At 48.0% G+C, this 19,116-nt stretch overlaps 1 protein-coding gene across 1 annotated transcript; it reads right to left on the reverse strand.

Annotated features, from left to right (window-relative positions):
* Positions 1–7,843: 7,843 nt before the first annotated feature.
* On the reverse strand, positions 7,844–17,244 carry PPIL6 (peptidylprolyl isomerase (cyclophilin)-like 6). The gene is made up of 8 exons (XM_010561640.1): positions 17,158–17,244; positions 15,759–15,854; positions 15,113–15,301; positions 14,124–14,186; positions 13,830–13,977; positions 12,470–12,526; positions 9,187–9,322; positions 7,844–7,955 (listed from the first exon to the last, which is right to left on the reverse strand). Exons 1-8 carry the CDS (start codon positions 17,242–17,244, stop codon positions 7,844–7,846), a joined length of 888 nt encoding a protein of 295 aa, XP_010559942.1.
* Between the last annotated feature and the right edge of the window lie 1,872 nt (positions 17,245–19,116).

A 19,116-nucleotide genomic window follows, 5' to 3' on the forward strand; every position in this document is an offset into this window, starting at 1 on the left:
AGGCTGCCGGTCTGTGAGGGGAGGAGCGGGGGAGGGGCGGCTGGCGGCCATTGCTCTCTCCCGCTCCCCCGGGAGGGCGAACGGTCGCTTGTGGGGGATCGAACCGAGCGGCGGACAACGACACCGTCCCACCCGGCAGACCGTAGCCGCCCCGGGAGGGCCGGCCGCGGCGTGGCGCTTCTCCCTCCCCTGCGGGACGGCCGCCGGCAATGGCGGCCCGCGCCCCCCGGCCGCTCCGACGGCGGGATGAGGCCGAGGTTGCTCATGGCCATGGGGTTTGCGGTTGTCCGTGTTGCCCGGGCCTGGGCTGCACTGGGCTGGGAGATGCCGGGGACCAGCTGCTCGCCGCTGGGTAGCCCGCCCTTGGCTCGCAGATCGTGGTCTGAGGTGCTGCGACTCTCCCTGAAGTTGCTGAGGCAGAGCTGCTCCCGCCTTGTTGCTCTGCTCTCACGGCACCCCGGGCACCAGCTCTTGGGCCCCCGCCAAGCTCCATTTTTTTTTTTTTTTTGCGGGGGGTTTCTCTAGCAGAGCGGTTGCCCACTGGTGTGAGGTTCGCCTCTTCCCACCTCTCCTTTTTCTACCCTGAAAGAACTTAGCCAATAATACATAATAGTAGTTTAGATAAGTATTACTCAGTAATAATCACACACGAAGCTTACCAGTCTGCATGCGACACTTGCAAATTGTTGTCCAGCTGTCCTCCAGTCAGTGCTAATGGCATCACTGGGGGAACAACACACTAGGAGTTTGGGTAGGTCCACAATAAAACGTCTGTATTATTAGAAGGGAAGCGTGGTAAAAATTCTAACCCTTATCTTCACTATCGTCACCTCCAGCTGCACTGTAGAGAGCACCTGGAGAAGGATGTTTGGTCATCCCATCACTTGTTTTGGTGGACTTGGCAGTGTTATGTTTGCGGTTGGACTCAATGATCTTAAAGGTCTTTTCCAACCTAAATGATTGTTGTATTCCCTCCTGACCACTGGGGAGAGTTCCCCCTCTGCCTCTCATATTCCCTGTCTCTCTCTGTCCTTTGTTTTTCCCTAAGGCAGCTTGAGTTAATGTGTATCACCAACAGCAGACTCTGCAAATAAAAATTTGTTTGTGTATATCTGCCTCAACGTTTTGTGCAATGCCAACACAGGCAAACGTTGGGAAACCAAGACAAACATTCATGCCTGCTTGTAATGAAGGAGAGCCAAGCTAGAGCTATAAAGCAAATTTTAGTATGGTTGTGATTTGAGAAAGGCGCCATCAGAATGAAAGGACAGATGAAAGAGAAGAGTTATAATCAGGAAAATTCTCCCATTTCTCCTAAGTGTGAGCTGGACTTGGGCAGTAAAGAGGAAACCACCAAATAAATCCCCAGCTTAATCCTCCATTTTACTTTCTTTCCTGAAGGTGTTTTAGTGCCAAGAGCCAAGAGACCAATAAAAATTCAGAAACTTTAAGGCAAGCTACCTATCATGACTACTGTGTGAGCTCCGGAAAGGTCTGTAGGACTGTCGGTAATACATAATTTGGGTATAGAGCTTTCTGACAAGCTTCTGTACCATCACATATTGTGGTGCTTCTGCTAGTGGGCAGGATTGCTAATGCTTTGCCTTCCTGCAAAGAAGTCTTAGAGTGAAAATTTTAAAAGGGCTGCAAAGAAAACAGCAGAGAATCAATTTCGCGATATGAACAGGAACTGCGTAGCAGCTGCAGTGAAATGACCAAACACGTTTTATTGGATGTAAATGTCAGTGACATCCGAATTTAGTTCTGAAAAGTGATAAGGTGACTGAAGTCACACACTTACTTTAGTTATCTTTCATTCTGCATTCTACTTTTTACCATAGGTCAGTTGTTCCTGCAGTACGATTAAAGTTGCTGGCTTTTTAATGAGAAGAAGTGATTTTCATATTCATTTTTAAAATACTGTGTTTCTGTTCTAACTTTGAATAAGCAGCATGTAAAATAAATTGAAGAGCAGCATAAATAGATATTGCAACGTAATGGAAACTACAGTGAGCATTGAATATGGGAGTTTCCTATGGCTTCCACTCATCCCTCCTGGCCATGCCTGCAGAGATTTTTATTCTGGGAGAAGGGTCTCCTACTGGGATCAGGGCTTGATTCCCAGGATCTCTTGTGATTTCACCAAACATGTGCCATTATTTGAACTCAGGTTTTCCTTTTTGCAGTTCTTGTGGGTTATGATATTAAATATATCTTCAGCAGTTATCGTAGTGTTTTATGAGGGATGCAGTGGCAGTTCAGTTGATGTGCTGGACACATGAAGCATCATTGTTGCTGCAATCTGCATTTTGTGGGGGCTATATACTAAAAATCTCTCCTTTTGAGAAGGAAAACAAATAGGACATATGTTAAATGTGACTGATAAAAGACAAGACTCTAATCAGTGTGTGTGTATATATATATATATATATATATGGAAAAATGTGGAGAAAATGAAGTACGTAACAAAACAACTAAGATTACCAGCAGGGCAAGAACTACAGCTACAGCACATCTCCACAAGCAAGTGAAAACATGTCTATCATGTAACCCTGGGGGCTGGTGGGAATCCAACTGAATGATAAATGTGGTTTGTGTGTTTTTTCTTAAAGTCAGCATCTTGGGACTTTGTTGTAGCATACAGTCAGCAGGATCATGGCAGTCTGGGTTATTGTTGTTGGATTTAAAGTATCACATTCATCACTGTATTCATTTTTCATTGCACTGTTATATACTTAGTGGTTAGTAAGGCATTTACCTCTGGTTTGAATCTATAAGGAATTCCAAGCACCACATTACTGGAAATCTATGTAAAGTCCTTGGCAAAAATGGGTAAAACCTCAGGGTCTGCAGATGTCCATTTTAAGGAAGCACATCTTAAATGTAGTGAATGCCCAAGATTCACAGCAGACTGCGTTGTATCAATTGGTGCTTGGCAAGATGTGATAACAGGGCTTTTGAAGAGGTTCCAGAGGAGCGTACCGCAGTTTGGGGTGGTAACAATAAATGAAAAAAAATAATTTAGTAGATAAGCTGAAGGAAACATATATTTAGTTCAATTTGTAAACATTTGTTCTCATTTCCAAATTGTCATTTCACCTGTGTGGAAAGAGAAGTGTGTGTGAAGTGTAAATACATAGTGGGTGTTTTAACAAGGAAACTACACCATCCAAAGAGGTTTGGGGTATTTCATACCATTACATAACGATGCATTATTGGATTCTAGTGCCATTTGCCGCCTTTGTAATCGTTCAGAAATAATGCATCGACTCCTGTGCTCAGAGCTTCGTAACCTTAGTTAATCCTTGTGTTTGTGAGACAGGTACGGTAGTAAATCCCGCTGTAGAGGTGGGGCTGGATGCGGCCCCAAGGCACATACGGGGTTGTGCGTGCCGTGCTGTATGACACCTAGGTGTGCATTTAAGGTGCCTGCGTGTCTGTCCCCAGCAGAAGTTCTGGGTGAGGACATGGGCACCCGCCCCGTACAACGCGCTTGCCTGAGGCAAGCAAGGCAGACCTGTGCCTGGTGTCCCCTCACACGTGCTGTGGTACAGGCACTTGCTCAGCCCCACCGGGACTGGGGGGAAAGGCTGCTTTTAGCATAAGGAACAGGTAAAAATATATATGCAGAGTGGTAGTGAGGATGTAATAATGCTACAAGATTTTTCTTAGCTGTGTTAGAGATAGTGGTACAGGCCAATGCTTTTAGCCTAAGGCAAGCCAAAGAGAGATGTCCTGAGACGAAGAATGGAAGGCAACAGGTAGAGGTGGGATGAGGCAGAAGGAACAAACATTTCGCCTGCACAGCTGAGACCAACGACAGAACGAGGTCAGGCTGGTTTAGCTAACCAAAGAAAAATAAGACTAATGGTTAGACGGAGTCTTCCTTCAACAGCACATCTATTTACCGTATTTGTAACGTGCATTTTTCTGTTGGCAATGGTGTAATACAGCAGCGGGCTCCGGCCAGCGTCAGGGCTGGAGCATGCCCCTTGCTCCTGGGAGTTTAGCTGTGTGCTCAAGGCTGGCTGGCTGATAGAAGATGCCTTGGCCAGCCTGGGGGCTTTTCAAGAGAAGGAACCTCAGCAGGAGCTCCCCAACATTTTCTCGGTAGATGCTTTTAGGCTGAGGCGCTTGCATCTGGCCCCTGCCTGAGCTGCAACCCCACGGGTGTTGCAGCCCTGCCCGTGCCTGGCCTTGGGCCCCACTGACCCGGCCTCCGGCTCTCACTGCACCCTGATGACCCGGACCGGTGCTTCTTCTCTCACAGCATTGGAGGTACGGGCACGATTGAACTCTGTTGAGCTGGCCACCCATTACTGCTTCTTAACATCCTAAACCTTATCAGAATTACAGTATCAAGATTCTTTCTATTATGTTTGTAAAATCATTCCACTTACCCGCTTGCTTCATGCAATAGCTGTATCACATCATTCCGATCCATTTGATATGCTGCATAGTTGATATTTTCAGTAAAGTTCTTTCAAAACCAGCCCTTTGGAGTATCTTTTTTCTCCCTGGAATTGGTGGCAGGAACTCCTTTGTCTCTGACTTATGGCTGGGGGTCGACAGTGGTGTAGTTAAGTGTATCCCAAACAATCAGTATATGAAGGACAACAGCAGAGAGCTGTAGCCATCACAGTCTAAAAAGGAAAGTGAGGCTGGTCTGTAGGAAGACGAAATATGTTGTCTAAGACCCACCTGATGCATTAAAATTAACATATACTTCAGCGATCCCAGGGTGTCCCCAGATCAGTGTGGAGCACCTACAGAGCTGAGGAGCCACACTTCCAATTTACTGTCCTTAGCAGCCCTCCTGGGTCAGATTCAGAAACCCTCTGGCCTCAGGTTAGGTGAACTACATTGTAGTTAATGACTTCATCCTCCAACTTTCATCCGATCAGTACTTGAATTAGTAAGGGGTAGTGATTGGAGCCTACTGTCCATGGTTTATTAGCACACTGTCCTTGCAGTGTTAACACATACGCCTGTATGAAGGAAATAACTTTTTATGTAGCCTGAGGGCTTCTTTCATCACTTTTCATTTAGAGCAGTTTCTGAGAGAGTGTTTTGCTGGAGTAAGAAGAGCAGCATAAAACTAATAAAGCAAAACTTGGAAGATAGATACCAATTTTTCTTACAACAGTGACACATTACATAAATAAACCACTGTGTAATCCAGTAAGATAATAGTTTTCTCAGGATGCAGGTTGCTGCCATCTGCCCTTTATAGAAGGGAGTTTTTTTATATGGTTGCTGGGAAGGGAACTTCTCCAAAACCAGCAGTTGGCAATGGAAGTCTTCACCTCCCCAACTGCAGACCGCCCCTGAATTTCCCAGCTTTTTGGAGACGCCGTGGCTCGTTTCTGGACTTGTGTGTTCTCTGGATGCTTGCACACATCACTTCTCTGGTCTGGCTCTCTCAGAGGAGGCAATGCATTCCTAGTGACTTGATCGGAGATGTAAGTTACGGTAGAAAATATGGCACAAAACATCATTTTAGATTGAGGTTAAGAAGATTCTTCCTTGCCTGTTTCGTTGTTCATCGCCTTGGGCTCCTTAAGCATATCCAGCTTGCAGGCATTGGGGACTCAGGGTTGAAAAGCACACTCTTTCTTTTAGGTGACCTCCTTAATACCGGATGAAAGATTTTACCACACTTTTTCTGGCAGAGTGGCCTGTCGTGACCAATGCAAATACAGTAATTGTGGCTTGCCTGAAAGATCATTATGCCCGAAATTCAAAATATTTCCTGATTGTACTCTCCTCATTATAACGTTTTCCATCTGGTGTAACTTCAACCAGTTGTCCCCTGCCCAGTGACCCTGCGTGGCTCTCCTAGATCCCGAGCGTACAACACCCTGTATGTCGTACATCCAGCCATCATACGTGTTACCAGGTCTGCGACTTTTGGCACAGGATCAGCTTTCTGATACTTGATCAGGCATTTGTCTGCCCTGAGGGATCCTGAACACTGCCCATTGCCAGAGCGTGAGTTTCTGTGTTCTCACTGCTGCTCAGACCAGGTTGTTTGGACTCAAAGCACACGCTGTGCTCTGGCTCGGTCCCTCGTGGGGACACTGGGGACACCGGGGTGCAGCCACGCTACAGAGCAGAACTGCTGTGGGTGACCAAGCCAACAGCAAATAATAAAATCAATTAACCGGTCTTTTAGCATTTAACTGGTCTATAGCTTATGAAAAGTATTTGTCAGGAAATGTGTTATTTTATGAAGAAAATACAGCACTGTATTTTCATCTTTGACCCAGAACTGTGAAGTGAAAATAATTGCTCTCTAGGCAGTTCAATTGATTTGAAATGTTCTTACAGAAGACTTCCTATATAGTAGTCTATGTATAGATTGCAGAATGCTTTAGAAAATAGAAGGATAAAATGTGTTAAAGGCTCCTTAGCTAGCTACAGATACGTAAAGGTATTTTAGGTTAAAGAATCTTTTTGGTTTGTACCATAAGTAAAGAAAAACTTAAATTCCCTTGCTAAAATTAAGACGATCTCTATACTCACTCAGAGCATGTGGAGATCACTCCAGGTCTATGCCCGCTTCAGGCGTTCAGTTAAACATTTGCTGATTTGTTAAATTCATTCCCATTTAGCAAATAAACTTACGATCATTACTTCTCATTAAATCCGTGGGCTTAAGCTCGGACAAAATTAGGTCTTTCCTAATACTCGTCTAATTCAGCCTTTCCCACCTTACAGCGATGCTGTTTTGTGGGGTTTAGCGGCTCATGCGGTGAGCCGAGGAGCAAAGGTCGCTCGGCGCAGAGCTCCTGGCAGCGCTGGAAATAGAGGCTGTACACGGAGGGTGTCCGTCCAGCCCTGGCACAGCAGGGCTGGTTTAGCCCTGGATATGCATCCAAGCCCAACGAACCAATGCTCTTTCCTTTGAACTTCCAGTGCACTTGGTTATGGCCTCTCTTTCCAGGCTGCATTTTGATCTTCCACACATCTTCTCTTCTTTTAATGCGTACCTGCTATCTTCTGCTGAAACCATCCATACCCAAGCTCTGCACTGTACGTCAGAGAGATCTTGCGTGTAAAAAATCACTGACGCTAGCAATCATTGTGTGTTATATATTTGCATCCACATGTAACCTTAAAATTTCCTGTTTTGCACTAAATGTATAAACAATATTTTTCTCTGTTTTAGTGGCAATAGTCACATTTTTGTTATTTGAGACCACCTGCCAAAAATAATTACTTAAAGCTTATGCCTGCTCTAGCATTTCCTGGTTTTAGCCTGATGCAGCCCAACCTGATTTCTAGGGCATTACTTTTAGTTTACGGTAGTCAGTGCAGGATCAAATGTGTGGCATTCAGAGAGGCTGCAGTCCTCCAAACATATTTTTTCCTCCTTCCCTCCGAGATGTCTGAGTTACCATATGCAGACTACATCTGGTATCTGAGCTATATGGGGCAAACCTGGCAGGGCAATTGTGCTGTGGAGGTTGTGGTAGAGGCAGAATTTAGCCAGGAACAGTTAGCTTTATCCCTATAGGTGTGTATCCATCCGTCCACCTGTGCTTTAGCCATATGTGCATTCTGCCATATCTGCTTGTCTCTATATGATCGTATTGACACCATTTCCCATAAACTATAGACTAGCACTGAGATACGTTCACAAGTCTTTTTCTATACTCCTGTAAAAGTGCTTTTTAACAGCTTATGAACAATTTTTTTAAGCCAGAAGAACGTTTCCAAGCTATTCACATGTGCCAGTAGCGCTTTTATTTTCGCCTTAAGTAAAAGCCATCAAGGTCTGTAAAGAGCTGAGTGGAAAATAGTGCTCTACCTTACAGCAGGCAGGAAAACCAGCTGGCGATCATGGCTCAAAGGTCCCACAGTTAATAATCTTGCAGGCTACCGTAGGCCTTTCGTTATAGGTAGGTACGACTTCCAGACTCTGGAGGACCTCCGTGCCCTCGATCAGTTGCCTACGGGAGGGAGAAGGACACATATGATCCATCTCCGTCCAGAGCCAGCTCTGCAGCCTCCGGCTTGTGCGGGGCTGTAATAAACCCAGGTGCCGCTTTCCTACTGACAGGCTGCACCCGCTCTGCTCTTTAAAAAGTTGTTATTCTCAATGAGGTTGCAAATGCCATCAGTTCTTGATTAAGTAGCCTCTAGTTGGCGTTTTAGGAGAGGTGAAAATACTACGGCTTTATACAGCTACATTTATTAAAAGAAAAAATGTCGTACTATGTGCCCCAGCTACAAATGGCCATTACTTTTGAGGAGAAAGAAGTCGAGAGACACGCTGTCAGAAGTGACAGCATTAGAAGTGACTCCCTGAGAAATATCTTTCATTTCCTTCGTTCACAACGCCAACCTGAATCCTGAAAACAGTCCAACATTTTGCAATCTTTACGATTTTCAGCCTGTCCTGCTCCCACGCTATGGGAGCATGAGCTGTGCCTCCTGCAGGCGCTGGCACAGCGATGGATGCCAGCAGTGCTCGGGAAAGCTTCATACCCTATCCCATCCCATCCCATCCCATCCCAGCGGTACCAAGTGGGGAGGACACTGCAGGTGGCCCTTGCCCAAGCAGGGACGTCAGAAGGACGGAGAGAGCAGAGCTGGAAAGTGCCCGGCTGTCCTCGTCATATGCTGTGGCTGCTTTTTGCTCCCTCAGGATTAAACCCCCACCCAGATTTAAGAGGCCCTGGCTATAAGATCATGGACCCTGCACCTTTCAGTTTATACAGAGCCGGTGTCAAGGCTGAAACTCGAGGTGAACGCTGCTGGTTATAAGTATATCCAGCCAGCAATTGCTTTTGGTTTGTTCTCTGTAGGTTAAATGGTTGTGCTTTTCGCTTCCTTTAAATGTGCCGTCTTTCTCCATGATGTGGTTACATGGAAACTGCACTTGCTGTGTGGTAATACGTACGTATTTCATTCTATTACAGCAGGCAAACAGCTCAGAGCAATAATCTTCCTTGCAGCTTTGCCATAGGGTTTTCCAGCTTAAGCAAGCCAGGCCAGGGCAGAGAAAGGGAGGGATGGGTATCATCAGGTACTGCAAATTTGATTTGTCCATCCTCGCCCTGGCCAGAGGCATCCATCCGCGTTGCAGCTGCCCGAGGGATTTCATGGATGCTGGGCAGCAACGTCCTGCGGGGCCAGGGCGAGCTCCCGCGCAGCGGCAGCAAGCTTGTCCGTACTTACCCGAAAGCCACGTATTTTTTGTCCAGGTAGGGAGCTGGCTGGAGGGTGATGTAGAACTGCGAGGCGTTGCTGTGGCGGCCCTTGTTGGCCATCCCAAGGACCCCTCTTCCCTTGTGACGGATGGAGAAGCTTTCATCTAGGGAAAGAGTTCGGGGATGAAAGGCCGCAGTTGCGTTGCTCCCTTTGCTCCTATTCCCTTTTGCCAGCTCCCACAAGCTCCCCTTTCCTTCTTCCCCGCTCTCCCTTTCCCTTCTCCTTTTCCCCCAAAGGTCTCGTTGACTCCCACGCGAGCCAAGTCCGGTTTGAATCAATGTCCTTCCTAGAAGGAGCTTCCCACTACTGCCTAGTGCTTAAGCCGGTAAGGAAGCTAATGAAAAATATCCATGAAAAAGCACTCTAGGTATTTCTGAATGTCCGAGCCGCAGCAGCGATGCCTCCGGCTCTCCGTTGTCGGTCCGTAATGCCTCTCGCTGGAGGAGCTCGGGGCACTTAGCTCGGCATTTCCCCGCGGCTACCGGGGATTATTCCCACTGTACGGATGAGGAAGGCGGGAGGCAGAGCGGATGGTCCAAGCGCAGCCTCTGCTCTTGAAGAGGACAAGATCCCCGGTGAGGGCAGGCAGGGCTGCGAGGGCAGGATGGGTCTCGCTGGGGAGGGATGCCCGGCTGCGCCCAGTGCTTGGCGGCTGGCGCCGGAGGGGGAGCGGGAGACTTCTTTAGCCAAATAAAATGACGGAGCTGAATAAATGGAGAGCAGATATTTAGTTAAGGAGGCTGGGGTGCTTCCCAGAGCGGAGGCTTTGTTCCAGGGCGAGGAGCGGAGGCAGGCGATGGGAGCGAGAGCTGTGAGGAGGTGGAGAGGATCCTCCGTGCCGGCCGAGGAAGGACTGGTGAGGGAGAGAAGAAATGGCTCTCAAGAGGGATGACTGGGGAAGGATAGGCATTAGGTGGGGTTGGGGTTGGGGGATGATGGCAAGGACTTGATTCCTTCTTCTCTGTGGAGGGAGCCCGGCTACGAGGTGGGGAGCAGGGGGTCCACTGATCCTGACCTCCTCCGTCACCCGCCTCTGGTCTGATCACACTGAGCCGTCAAGAGCCCCATCGAGCTCTCAGCAAGCTTGAAGGAAACTGTAGAAATATTTAGATTTTATTGTTCTCTGATTTTTTTTTTTAAATTCTTTTTACCCTGTTTGAGTGCCTTTCTCAGAAACTGATTCATAAAAATGGTAATTAAATTTTAACTGAACAGTTACTCCCTGACCACTGCCTTGCGGTTTGCAAAATGACTTCAGCAGACTAATTTTGGAGCAGGATGCTTTGTCCAATGACATGACGCTCCAGCCTGAGTGATTCTCTGTAATTACCTCAGTCCTTTCAGCTCATTACAGTAAAATGCGGTTGCGTCCCATTAATTTCAGCAAGCGCTGCAGCGCCCAGATGCGTGCCAAGCACGGAGTCTCCCAGAACATTGCTGGCTGACAGAGGCATCTCTCACCCATTTCAGATATCCAAGATATTTGTCCTCTGCCCTCAGTGTAAAAGAGTTTTGCGGGAAGTACTGGGAAAGCAATCTAAGCCTTAAAATAGAAAGGCATACCCAAGGGAACACCTTTCTCAAGGATGAAAAGCAACTTTTAATTAAAAAGGGGGAGGGGAAGAATTAGCAATCCTCTCCTTCAATACATCAACACGTGGAATATGTGCAGTGTGGGTAATAAAACTCTTCCAGGGACACTTTCAAGGTTGACAGATTCCATATTAAATCCACCATAAAATCACTTAAGCGATTTTTGATGCATCGTCACCTTCCCACGTGACATGGCAGCTTCTTTCCTGGGTGGCACAGGGAAAGCACAAGCTCTGCCTGGAGGAGGAGGATGGAGCTGGGCTGGGGCTCCATGCGGCAGCCTGGGCAGAGCACGTGGGGCCATCGCTCTCCTGTATGCAGAGGTGCCCACGCACGCTCAAACTCGTTTTCTTCCACGGAGGATTTCTACCCGAAGAGAAAGCGCGAAGGGTGCGAGATGTGCACTAGCACAAATCCAGTGAGTAGCATTGCTGGAAAAAGAGGATTCACAAACTTTTAAATCCTCAGTGACATCCGCCTTGCAAACAATTTAACAGCCAGTCCTATTTTTTCCCAATACCAGCTCATGTTCTTTCTGAGATGCGTGCATCCCGAGAGTCTTGGCTTGCTGCTATTTCAGGAGCTCCAGCGTCAAGGAAGTGATTTTTGCCCCGTCCTGCCCACTCTAGGCAGCCCGTAGCATTTACCCCCTTAAATCCCGCACGCCGGGCTTCCACCTCCCGCAGCCTCCGGCCGGGTTTTGGTCCGTCCGTCCTGGGGCCTTGGAGGTGAGAGCAGCTTCTCCTCACGAGTGGGCTCTTCAGCCTCTTGGGAAAGAAAGTTTTCAGCTACGCTTGGCATTTCTGATCTCACTGTTGGCTGCTGCCCAGCCTGCTCAAATGTCACATCGTTTGCACCATTGGCAGTGGGAAAGCTTTTATGTTAAGGGAGCATAAATCACTTTCAAAAGTGCTTTAACTGTCATAAAACTTCCTTGTGGGTAGCATTAAATCTAAACAGAAGATCCCAAACGTCTGCGTCAATTATGTGGGTTGTTTTTCTTAAATATCGCACGTTACAATGTTTGTTTCTTTTACATTTTATTACTTTATACCCGTATGGGGGAACATTTTTTGTTAAACTTAGCTTATGTTTGTCATTTCTTGACTTCCATGGTTTTATGTGAGACTGAGAAGTAACTCCCCTTACATCCGCAGAGTCACGTAGCCGCTGGCAGCGATGCCTGCGGTGTGCCCAAGCCTGAAAAGCTGCCCGAGGTCCAGGAAATCTAGAGTTAAAGCCGACTTACTTCCATTGCTTTAAATGCATTTAAACAAGTGGTATCAGGTGCCTGGAGATCTGTAGCTAATCCACTTCTGCATTTCTAAGGTCCTACCCACGAGGCGAGTATTTGCCGTTTGTAGGCAGCGGGTGACCACCAGCCCTCACTGAGGCAGGGAGAAGGGGCTGGTGGAGCTGAGCCCTGGGCAGGGGACACCAGAGGAGGGGGACAAGGTTACAGATCAAAAAGTGACCTCGCTAAAGCAGTCTGGTCATGCTAATACAAGCAGGTAACGATCCTGACTGAAAAGCAAACCCTTTTGCTTTAGGGAGATGAAAAGAAATTCCCAGGTTATTTTGTGAATAAGATCAGGTAAACAACTTGATTTTTGTGGAAATTTGCCATTTTCGCAGTGAGATAGCTGAGGAAACATACCTTCAAAGGTGGGGCCGTAAATTGACTCTCCTCCATCTCCCTTTCCAGTTGTGATGTCTGCAGGGTAGATAAAAGTAACCATCAGAGACCAGGTTTATCACAGGCGTTATCGGGAGTTGTCGGTGAGCAGCTCTGCCGAGGTCAGACGTGGGTTTGCGCATCAGCCTGAGGGAACGACTGCGTCCATCTTTCTGTTATACCATATATATATGGTCTCTCTATGGAGAACTACTTCACGGGGTGCATTTAATGGCTGCCCCTCTGAGAAGGTCCAGCATCTCCTGCTGGGAGAGCTCCTGCAGTGGCAGCGCCCAGCCGAGGAGGGGACGTCCTGGAGAAGGACGTCTGTCGGGGGAGCAGGGTTAGAAGAAGGAAGGGTGAAAATGCAGCTGTGCCATTATGGTGAGTTAAGACCACTAACTTGTCTAAGAATAGAGGTTTGATAAGAGCGAAATTCCTGTTGAACCAGATTTCTGATGAGTGAGGCACCAAAGCAGCCTGATGCATCTATTTTTAATTTTTTTTTTTTTTTTAAAGAAGGCTGGTTTTGTTACTTTAGTTACACATTGTCTTACACTATCAGGTTATGGTTAGTCCTCTACAGTAGCAAGCTTGTAATTTTAGGTTGCTTTTATGAACTACATAGGCATCTGCATAGTTATTCATGAAAAGTAGGAGGTATAAACTTGAAATGTATTTACGCACTCACAGTTGGAGCAAGGCAAACGCAGCTAAGAAATACAGGGAGGTAAGATGTATGATAGACCAAAAGGGAGTAATGAAGGAAATACCTTCTGATACACTCAACTACCTTGACTTCCCTGAGGATGTCAGTCGGGCAAACTGCGTGACACATCGTTCATGGTGCCGTTCTCCTTGGTGCCACACTCCAGGCACTGAACTGGCATTCAGACAACTCACCAGCATGTTTGCAAGGGTTCTGACACTTGGCTAAATGCCTCCCTAAGGTAATCGCTCTATAAAAAAAGTAATATGTTTTCCTATGGATATCCTTAGTTTTTTCATGTTTCCAATTAGTTTCCTGATCACTTACCAAAGAACGTCATGGAAAAGAGTTTTAATGTTTTCAATTAGTTTCCTAAATTCTTTTGAAAAACTCTTGGATAATCAAAAGAACAAATTATCTAAACTTTTCCTATGTTTAGAAAGTGATATGGCTAAAAGAGAAAATGTTTTCTGGTTTTTATATATATATATTAATTAGGAGCTTCTCCTGCAGAGATTAGCTTTGTCATGCAGTTCAGCTCTGTCTCCGTGGATGAAGGCTATTATTCATGGAGATCATCCCACCCTCACTTCTGCTGGAACTTGGATTTACTCAGGACACCTGGAAACTCACCTCCTCCTTGGATCCACCCGTTTTTCACAAGGCGATGAAAAAGGGAGTTTTTGTAGGTGAGCTCTTGGCCGTCGCGGGGAGACTTTGCTCCTCCAGCACACAGGGCACGGAAATTCTCACAGGTCCTGGGACACGCATCTGAAAAGAGCTGCAAAAGTGAGAAGAGGAAAAAAATGTGTGAAATTCCTAGCTGATGTCCACTGGCCAGATTTCCATCCCCCCTCCTTCAGCAGGTGAAACCACCGCGCTGGCTGTGCTTGTTCCTCGCTTTTGCTTTTCTCCTCTGCAACGTACCTCAAACAGCAGCCTCCCGACGGGCTGTTCCTCAATGGCTATCTCCAGGTACACGAACACGTGCTGTTTAGAGCAGAAAAACAAACGCAGTGAGGGAAAGGCCAGCTCTCTGTGCTGCACTCGCTTCCTCACCCAGGCCAGGGTCCAGCTACCTGGCGTGAATGGTCTCAGAAAATGTCCGTGGGATTGTCAATGCACAACAGCGTTCCTACTGTTTTGTTTAAATAAACAAAAAAGTAGAGAATGTTTCACTTCATTCTGGGCAGAAATAATCCCAACAGTGTGTTAAAAGCAAACTACTGGACAGGGACTGCTTCTTCATCTCACATTTATTTACATGCCTATTGCAGCCCATACAATACAGGCAGGAATAAATGAATCCGCAGGAATAGCGGCCATCCCACCAACATGGACATTTCTCACTCTTCCCAGGCAGCCTCAAATCCATGTGCAATCGATGCTGCATCTTCTGCGGTATTCATTTTGGTATGACATTTTATTTTCCTCTGCTCTCAATCCCGTGTCAGTGCTGGCAGCATCGCACCTCACGACACCACGGCATTTCAGGGGGTCTTGGCTGGGAAAGGAGAGGTTTGGCAGTTGGGCTTTTGGTACCCAAGAATAAGGGCATCCAAGAATTTTGGTAGCTAAGGGCTGGGCGGTTTGGGATTTCAGAGCAGCGCATTTGCAGGATGGTCAGCAACGCGCTTTGGTCAGACTGTCCAGCCCTGTAGCAGTTAATACGAGTTGGGCATCAGGGCTAGCGTTTGCCCATTCCTGGCTGCTAAGAGGCACGGAGGCACTGCCGTCCTCAGCGGGGGATGCTCCCCATCAGCCCCTCCAGCCCCGACCCCACCGTCACGGGGCAGAAACCAAGAAACTGCGACCGCTGGGCTCGCTTCTCCTTCCTCCTCGTGGTGCCTGCCCTCTCATCTGACAACCTCTCCAGCCACTTACCTTGTACCTTCGGGTAAAACGCTGCCACTTGCCTGGCTGTTTTTCAGATGTTTGACGTAGAAATCCTCAGCGATCGCTCGGTAAAGTGCCTCGGGCTTGAAGTCGCGATAGTCCCACTCATGGTAAGACCACTCGAGTAGCTCCTTCTCGTCCCCCAGCAGCTGGCCGTCAACGAAGCACATCACCGAGGAGGCATAAGCCCACACCTCACCTCTCAGTTCCTGCATTTCAGAGGGACGACAAAGCTTCCAGGGATTAATTACACACTTAGTGAAGAAGCAGGCAGTAATATCCACCGCAGGTAAGGTGGCCTGTGGTATTTTTATGCCTTTCCTACCTTAAAAACCACAAACCCCGCCAACTGGAAGGGACTGGGCAGCAGCTTTCGGTGAGGTGTGCTGACGTCGCACGCAGTTACGTACCCTAAAGGTCTGGATCCTGCTGCTACGGGACGTTATCGTGACAAGAGTCATCTGGGTGTCACTTTGGGGCAGCTCAGACTGAGCAGGAAAAGCGCCTGGAGAGCCCCATCCTGCCTTGAGGGCCCCCGAGAACGTTCAATAAATTGGGGTGGAAAAGCTCGCTTGCGAAATCTGGGGGTGGCTCGGAGCTGGGAGGAGGGCTGCAGCCCCAGGGAGAGGACGCGGGTCTGAAACAACCCGAGGACGCAAGAGTTACCTTCTTTTTCTCCTGTAAATATTCACGCCACGCAAATTCCGCTAAAGGCTGTATTACAGGATCTGCAAACTTCCTTGGAAATTTCAGCTTCAGAGCCTGTATTTTCAAGGTGAGGAAAAAAAGATTTGTTTACAAGCAGTTTAATACCCTCCCACACTTTATCCTATCACAGCTTGTATTTCACTCATGAACTACAACCTAAGCCACGTTCTAATCCAGTTATTGCTCTGCACCCCTCACGCCTCTGGCCTAATTCCCGACACTTGCAGAAGTACACGCAAATTGCTCTAAATCCCTGTTTGCGGATGTAGTGGGTGTCTTGTTTTTCTAGGAAGGGCTGCTTCACAAATATTACTGAATTATACTGGTCCCCCCCCCCCGCCCCTCACGTGAGGTGGATGTAAGAGGTGAGATATTCAAAGATGTTGCTGAGCATCATCAACTGCATTTTTTGCACGCATTCTTGCATGCACGGGGGGGGGCACAGTCCTCTACTGTCCCAGGAGATTGGACCCAGGGCCTTGGGGTGAGCGAGTGGCTCGGTGAAGGCTGCAAGGTGGATGTTTCCAGACCCTGTTGCTTGTACTATTGCCTCGGGAGCACGCCGCTATTTAGATATGGGACATTCCTGTCCATCAGTTTAGCCTTATCTCCATGTGGGCTGTGGCAAGTGCCACAAGCTGTGGCTCAAAGCCAGCCGAGCTGGCCTTAAAAAGAATAAAGCAAAGTGACTTTCTATTCAGCTCACGGTCCCTGTTGCTGTCGTTGGGATGGTGGCTGGAAAAAAAAAAAAAGGAAAAAAGCCAAGAGGCACACACCCCCTGCAGCTATCAGCTTGGCTTGTCCTTAGGGCTGCTGATAGATTGCAGAGCTTCGTCAGCTGTAAATAATGCTGGGGAACAAGCCTGGCAGATAAACTTTTACAGGCAGGGAGGGCATAAAGGTCAGCACTGCGCACCCCACAGCGGGCTGTGTGCTGCGCATCTGCCGCACAGCCGAGCTTCTCATGAAAAGTCTGCGAAACCCCGTGAGGTTTGCAGCTTTTTGCTTTCTCATTTGCACCGACAGAGCTGCATTAAGGACTTGTCAGAAGCTGCCGAGCGAGTCGGGCAGAGCTGCGATGTGCATAACACCTTATACAGCATTGCACAGCTGTAAAATTTCCTGGGGGTGTAGGAACGAGGATGCTGCAACAGAGACCCCCCGCCCCGAGCAGCACCCCATAAACCCTCGGTGCCTGCGCCTGGCAGCACCGAAGAAGAGCAGAAACCCCAAATCTGGAATATTTTCTTTCCAAGAGCCTCCGCCGCGCGCAAGCATTCTTCTGCTTATTTACTTCCAGCCCGCGCCGCTCCCCGCTGCTCCCAACCCGGCGCTGGGGTCGAAGCCTGGGGTTTACCTCCGCCGTGCACTTGGCCACGTGGAAAGCCGGATCCCGGAGCGTTCCCACCACCGTCAGAGCCACCGGCACCCACCGCGGGCCCATGGCACCCCGGCCACCGCGAGTCCGAGTCCGTCAACAGAGCCCGGCTCCACGGCAACGCCGGACACCAACACACACACAAAACCCCCGCAGTTCTAAGCGCTTCCCAAGCAGTTTCAACCCTGTCAGAGTGTGGGAAACGCTCCGATTTCTGTTTTTTCCCCGAAGGAAGGAAAATGAGGTTACACAGAAAGCATGCGGAGGAGCAGAGGACTGAAGCCAGCTCTTTCCCCAGCTCACGAGGGATGCCGTCAGTACGGGTTCATTTAAAAGAAATTATGAATATCCTGTTGCTAACGGTGGCTAATAGCAGATGCACAACAAAAAGCGGTAAGGATAAGCAAACACGAGAGCAGCACTTCCCCATTACGCTCCCAGCCTCTGCTCAAGGATTTCCCGGTACCTTTGTGTTTAATTCCCCTTGGTGGCTCTTTTTCATGTGAATTTCTTCGCTTTTCAGACAAATGTAAAAATCCGGACCCGCAAAATCCCGTGGCAATGAGATTTACAGCTTAATTACACCCCGTGTAAAGCGTGCATCTCCTTTTGATGCAGAAACTCCTACCCACGGCTGGATTCACCGGGCGCTGCCGAGACATCGTTCCCACCGGCAGCCTGGGCAGAGCGGTACGGGGCACGGACGGAGCGGTTCCAGAGAGGTCACGGCTCCCGCAGCAAAGATTTGTGCCACCGCGGCAGTTTTGGGCCCTTTCGGCAAACGCAGCACGTGCACAAGCAGTCTTGTGGGGCAGCTGTAGGTTCGGCACGGGCTTCTGTCGGCACGCCTGGGTCAGGTCACTTTTCACCTCTGAGGAGGATGAATTTTAGGAGACACCGGTGTTAGAAGCGACAGAACTGAACTGTGTGTCGTGTCAAAAACTGGCGTAACTTTTCGTGACATGGTGGAGCAATGGAGCAATCGCCACATCCCCGGGAAAAACACGTCTTTGACATGTCAAAATCCTATTGCAGATGAGACAGTTGTGATTTTCACACAGAAAATACGTTCTGCACAACAAACATATGTTAAATACAATAAAAACTGTATTAATTTCTCATCTTAATAACGAAGTGCGCTCTTCTTCTTTTTCAATTGTATATCCAAATGGCTTTACAAAGTGCTAAATTTGTACATAGCCACAGAGTCAGAACCAGAAAGCCTAGAGCCTCTTAGCTAGATGTTTCTCAACTACCCGGGCCCATAAAAAATTCAGACTGAGAAAAATCACAGGTTGCAGAGGGCTCCCCCATGTAGCCCTGAAGTTCCTCTGGTCTGTGTGTGGCTCAGTGAGATTTTCTTAAAGTGATTCATTAGGGCAACACTTTTCTAACTATTTTGTTGGGATCTGCAGCAACGTTGGATTTTAAAAGCTCCATCCTCACGGTACCAGAGACGGTGAAGATGATCAGATTCAGAAAGTTTAGCCACCACAGCTGCTCCCTTGCCTGAAAGACCCGTGCGCAAGATGTTATAATTTCATATTATGAAGTTGTCCTGCTGAAAAAATGCAGAAAACCGATGGATATTGGACAATTTGGACAACGGGACATATTAAAATCCTATGGTAGACAAGGCAGTTTTAATTTACACGCAGATACTGGATGGCAGCAGACGAGCCGAGGCGTGACGGTAGCGAACCGCAGCAAACAGCGTGTGCGACTGCAGCTACGTTGTGTACAGGCTGTGACTGAGCGATGCAAAGGAAAGCCCTTTCCTTCCTCCTCCCGAGCTGCCAGAGCCTCTGCAGAACCTAATTTTAGTAGCCGGACCATATGGCTTCTGCTATTGCCAAAAAGAGTCTAGAGCAGCCTTATATAAATTCAGGAAGAGAAGCAGCACACCCGGAGTCAAACACAAAATCAGTAATGCTTCAG

Source organism: Haliaeetus leucocephalus, unplaced genomic scaffold (assembly GCF_000737465.1).
Source record: "Haliaeetus leucocephalus isolate CR32 unplaced genomic scaffold, Haliaeetus_leucocephalus-4.0 Scaffold149, whole genome shotgun sequence".
Taxonomy (NCBI): domain Eukaryota; kingdom Metazoa; phylum Chordata; class Aves; order Accipitriformes; family Accipitridae; genus Haliaeetus; species Haliaeetus leucocephalus.

Bases quoted from the DNA above. Each gene is read 5' to 3' on its own strand.
- PPIL6 (XM_010561640.1), bottom strand. From the start codon at position 17,244: ATGGGCCCGCGGTGGGTGCCGGTGGCTCTGACGGTGGTGGGAACGCTC. The intron at 15,302-15,758 runs GTAACTCTTGCG...TCTGAAATGCAG, and splicing joins ATTTACAGGAGAAAAAGAAG to GAACTGAGAGGTGAGGTGTG. The intron at 7,956-9,186 runs GTAAGTACGGAC...TCCCTCCCGTAG, and splicing joins AAAAAATACGTGGCTTTCGG to GCAACTGATCGAGGGCACGG.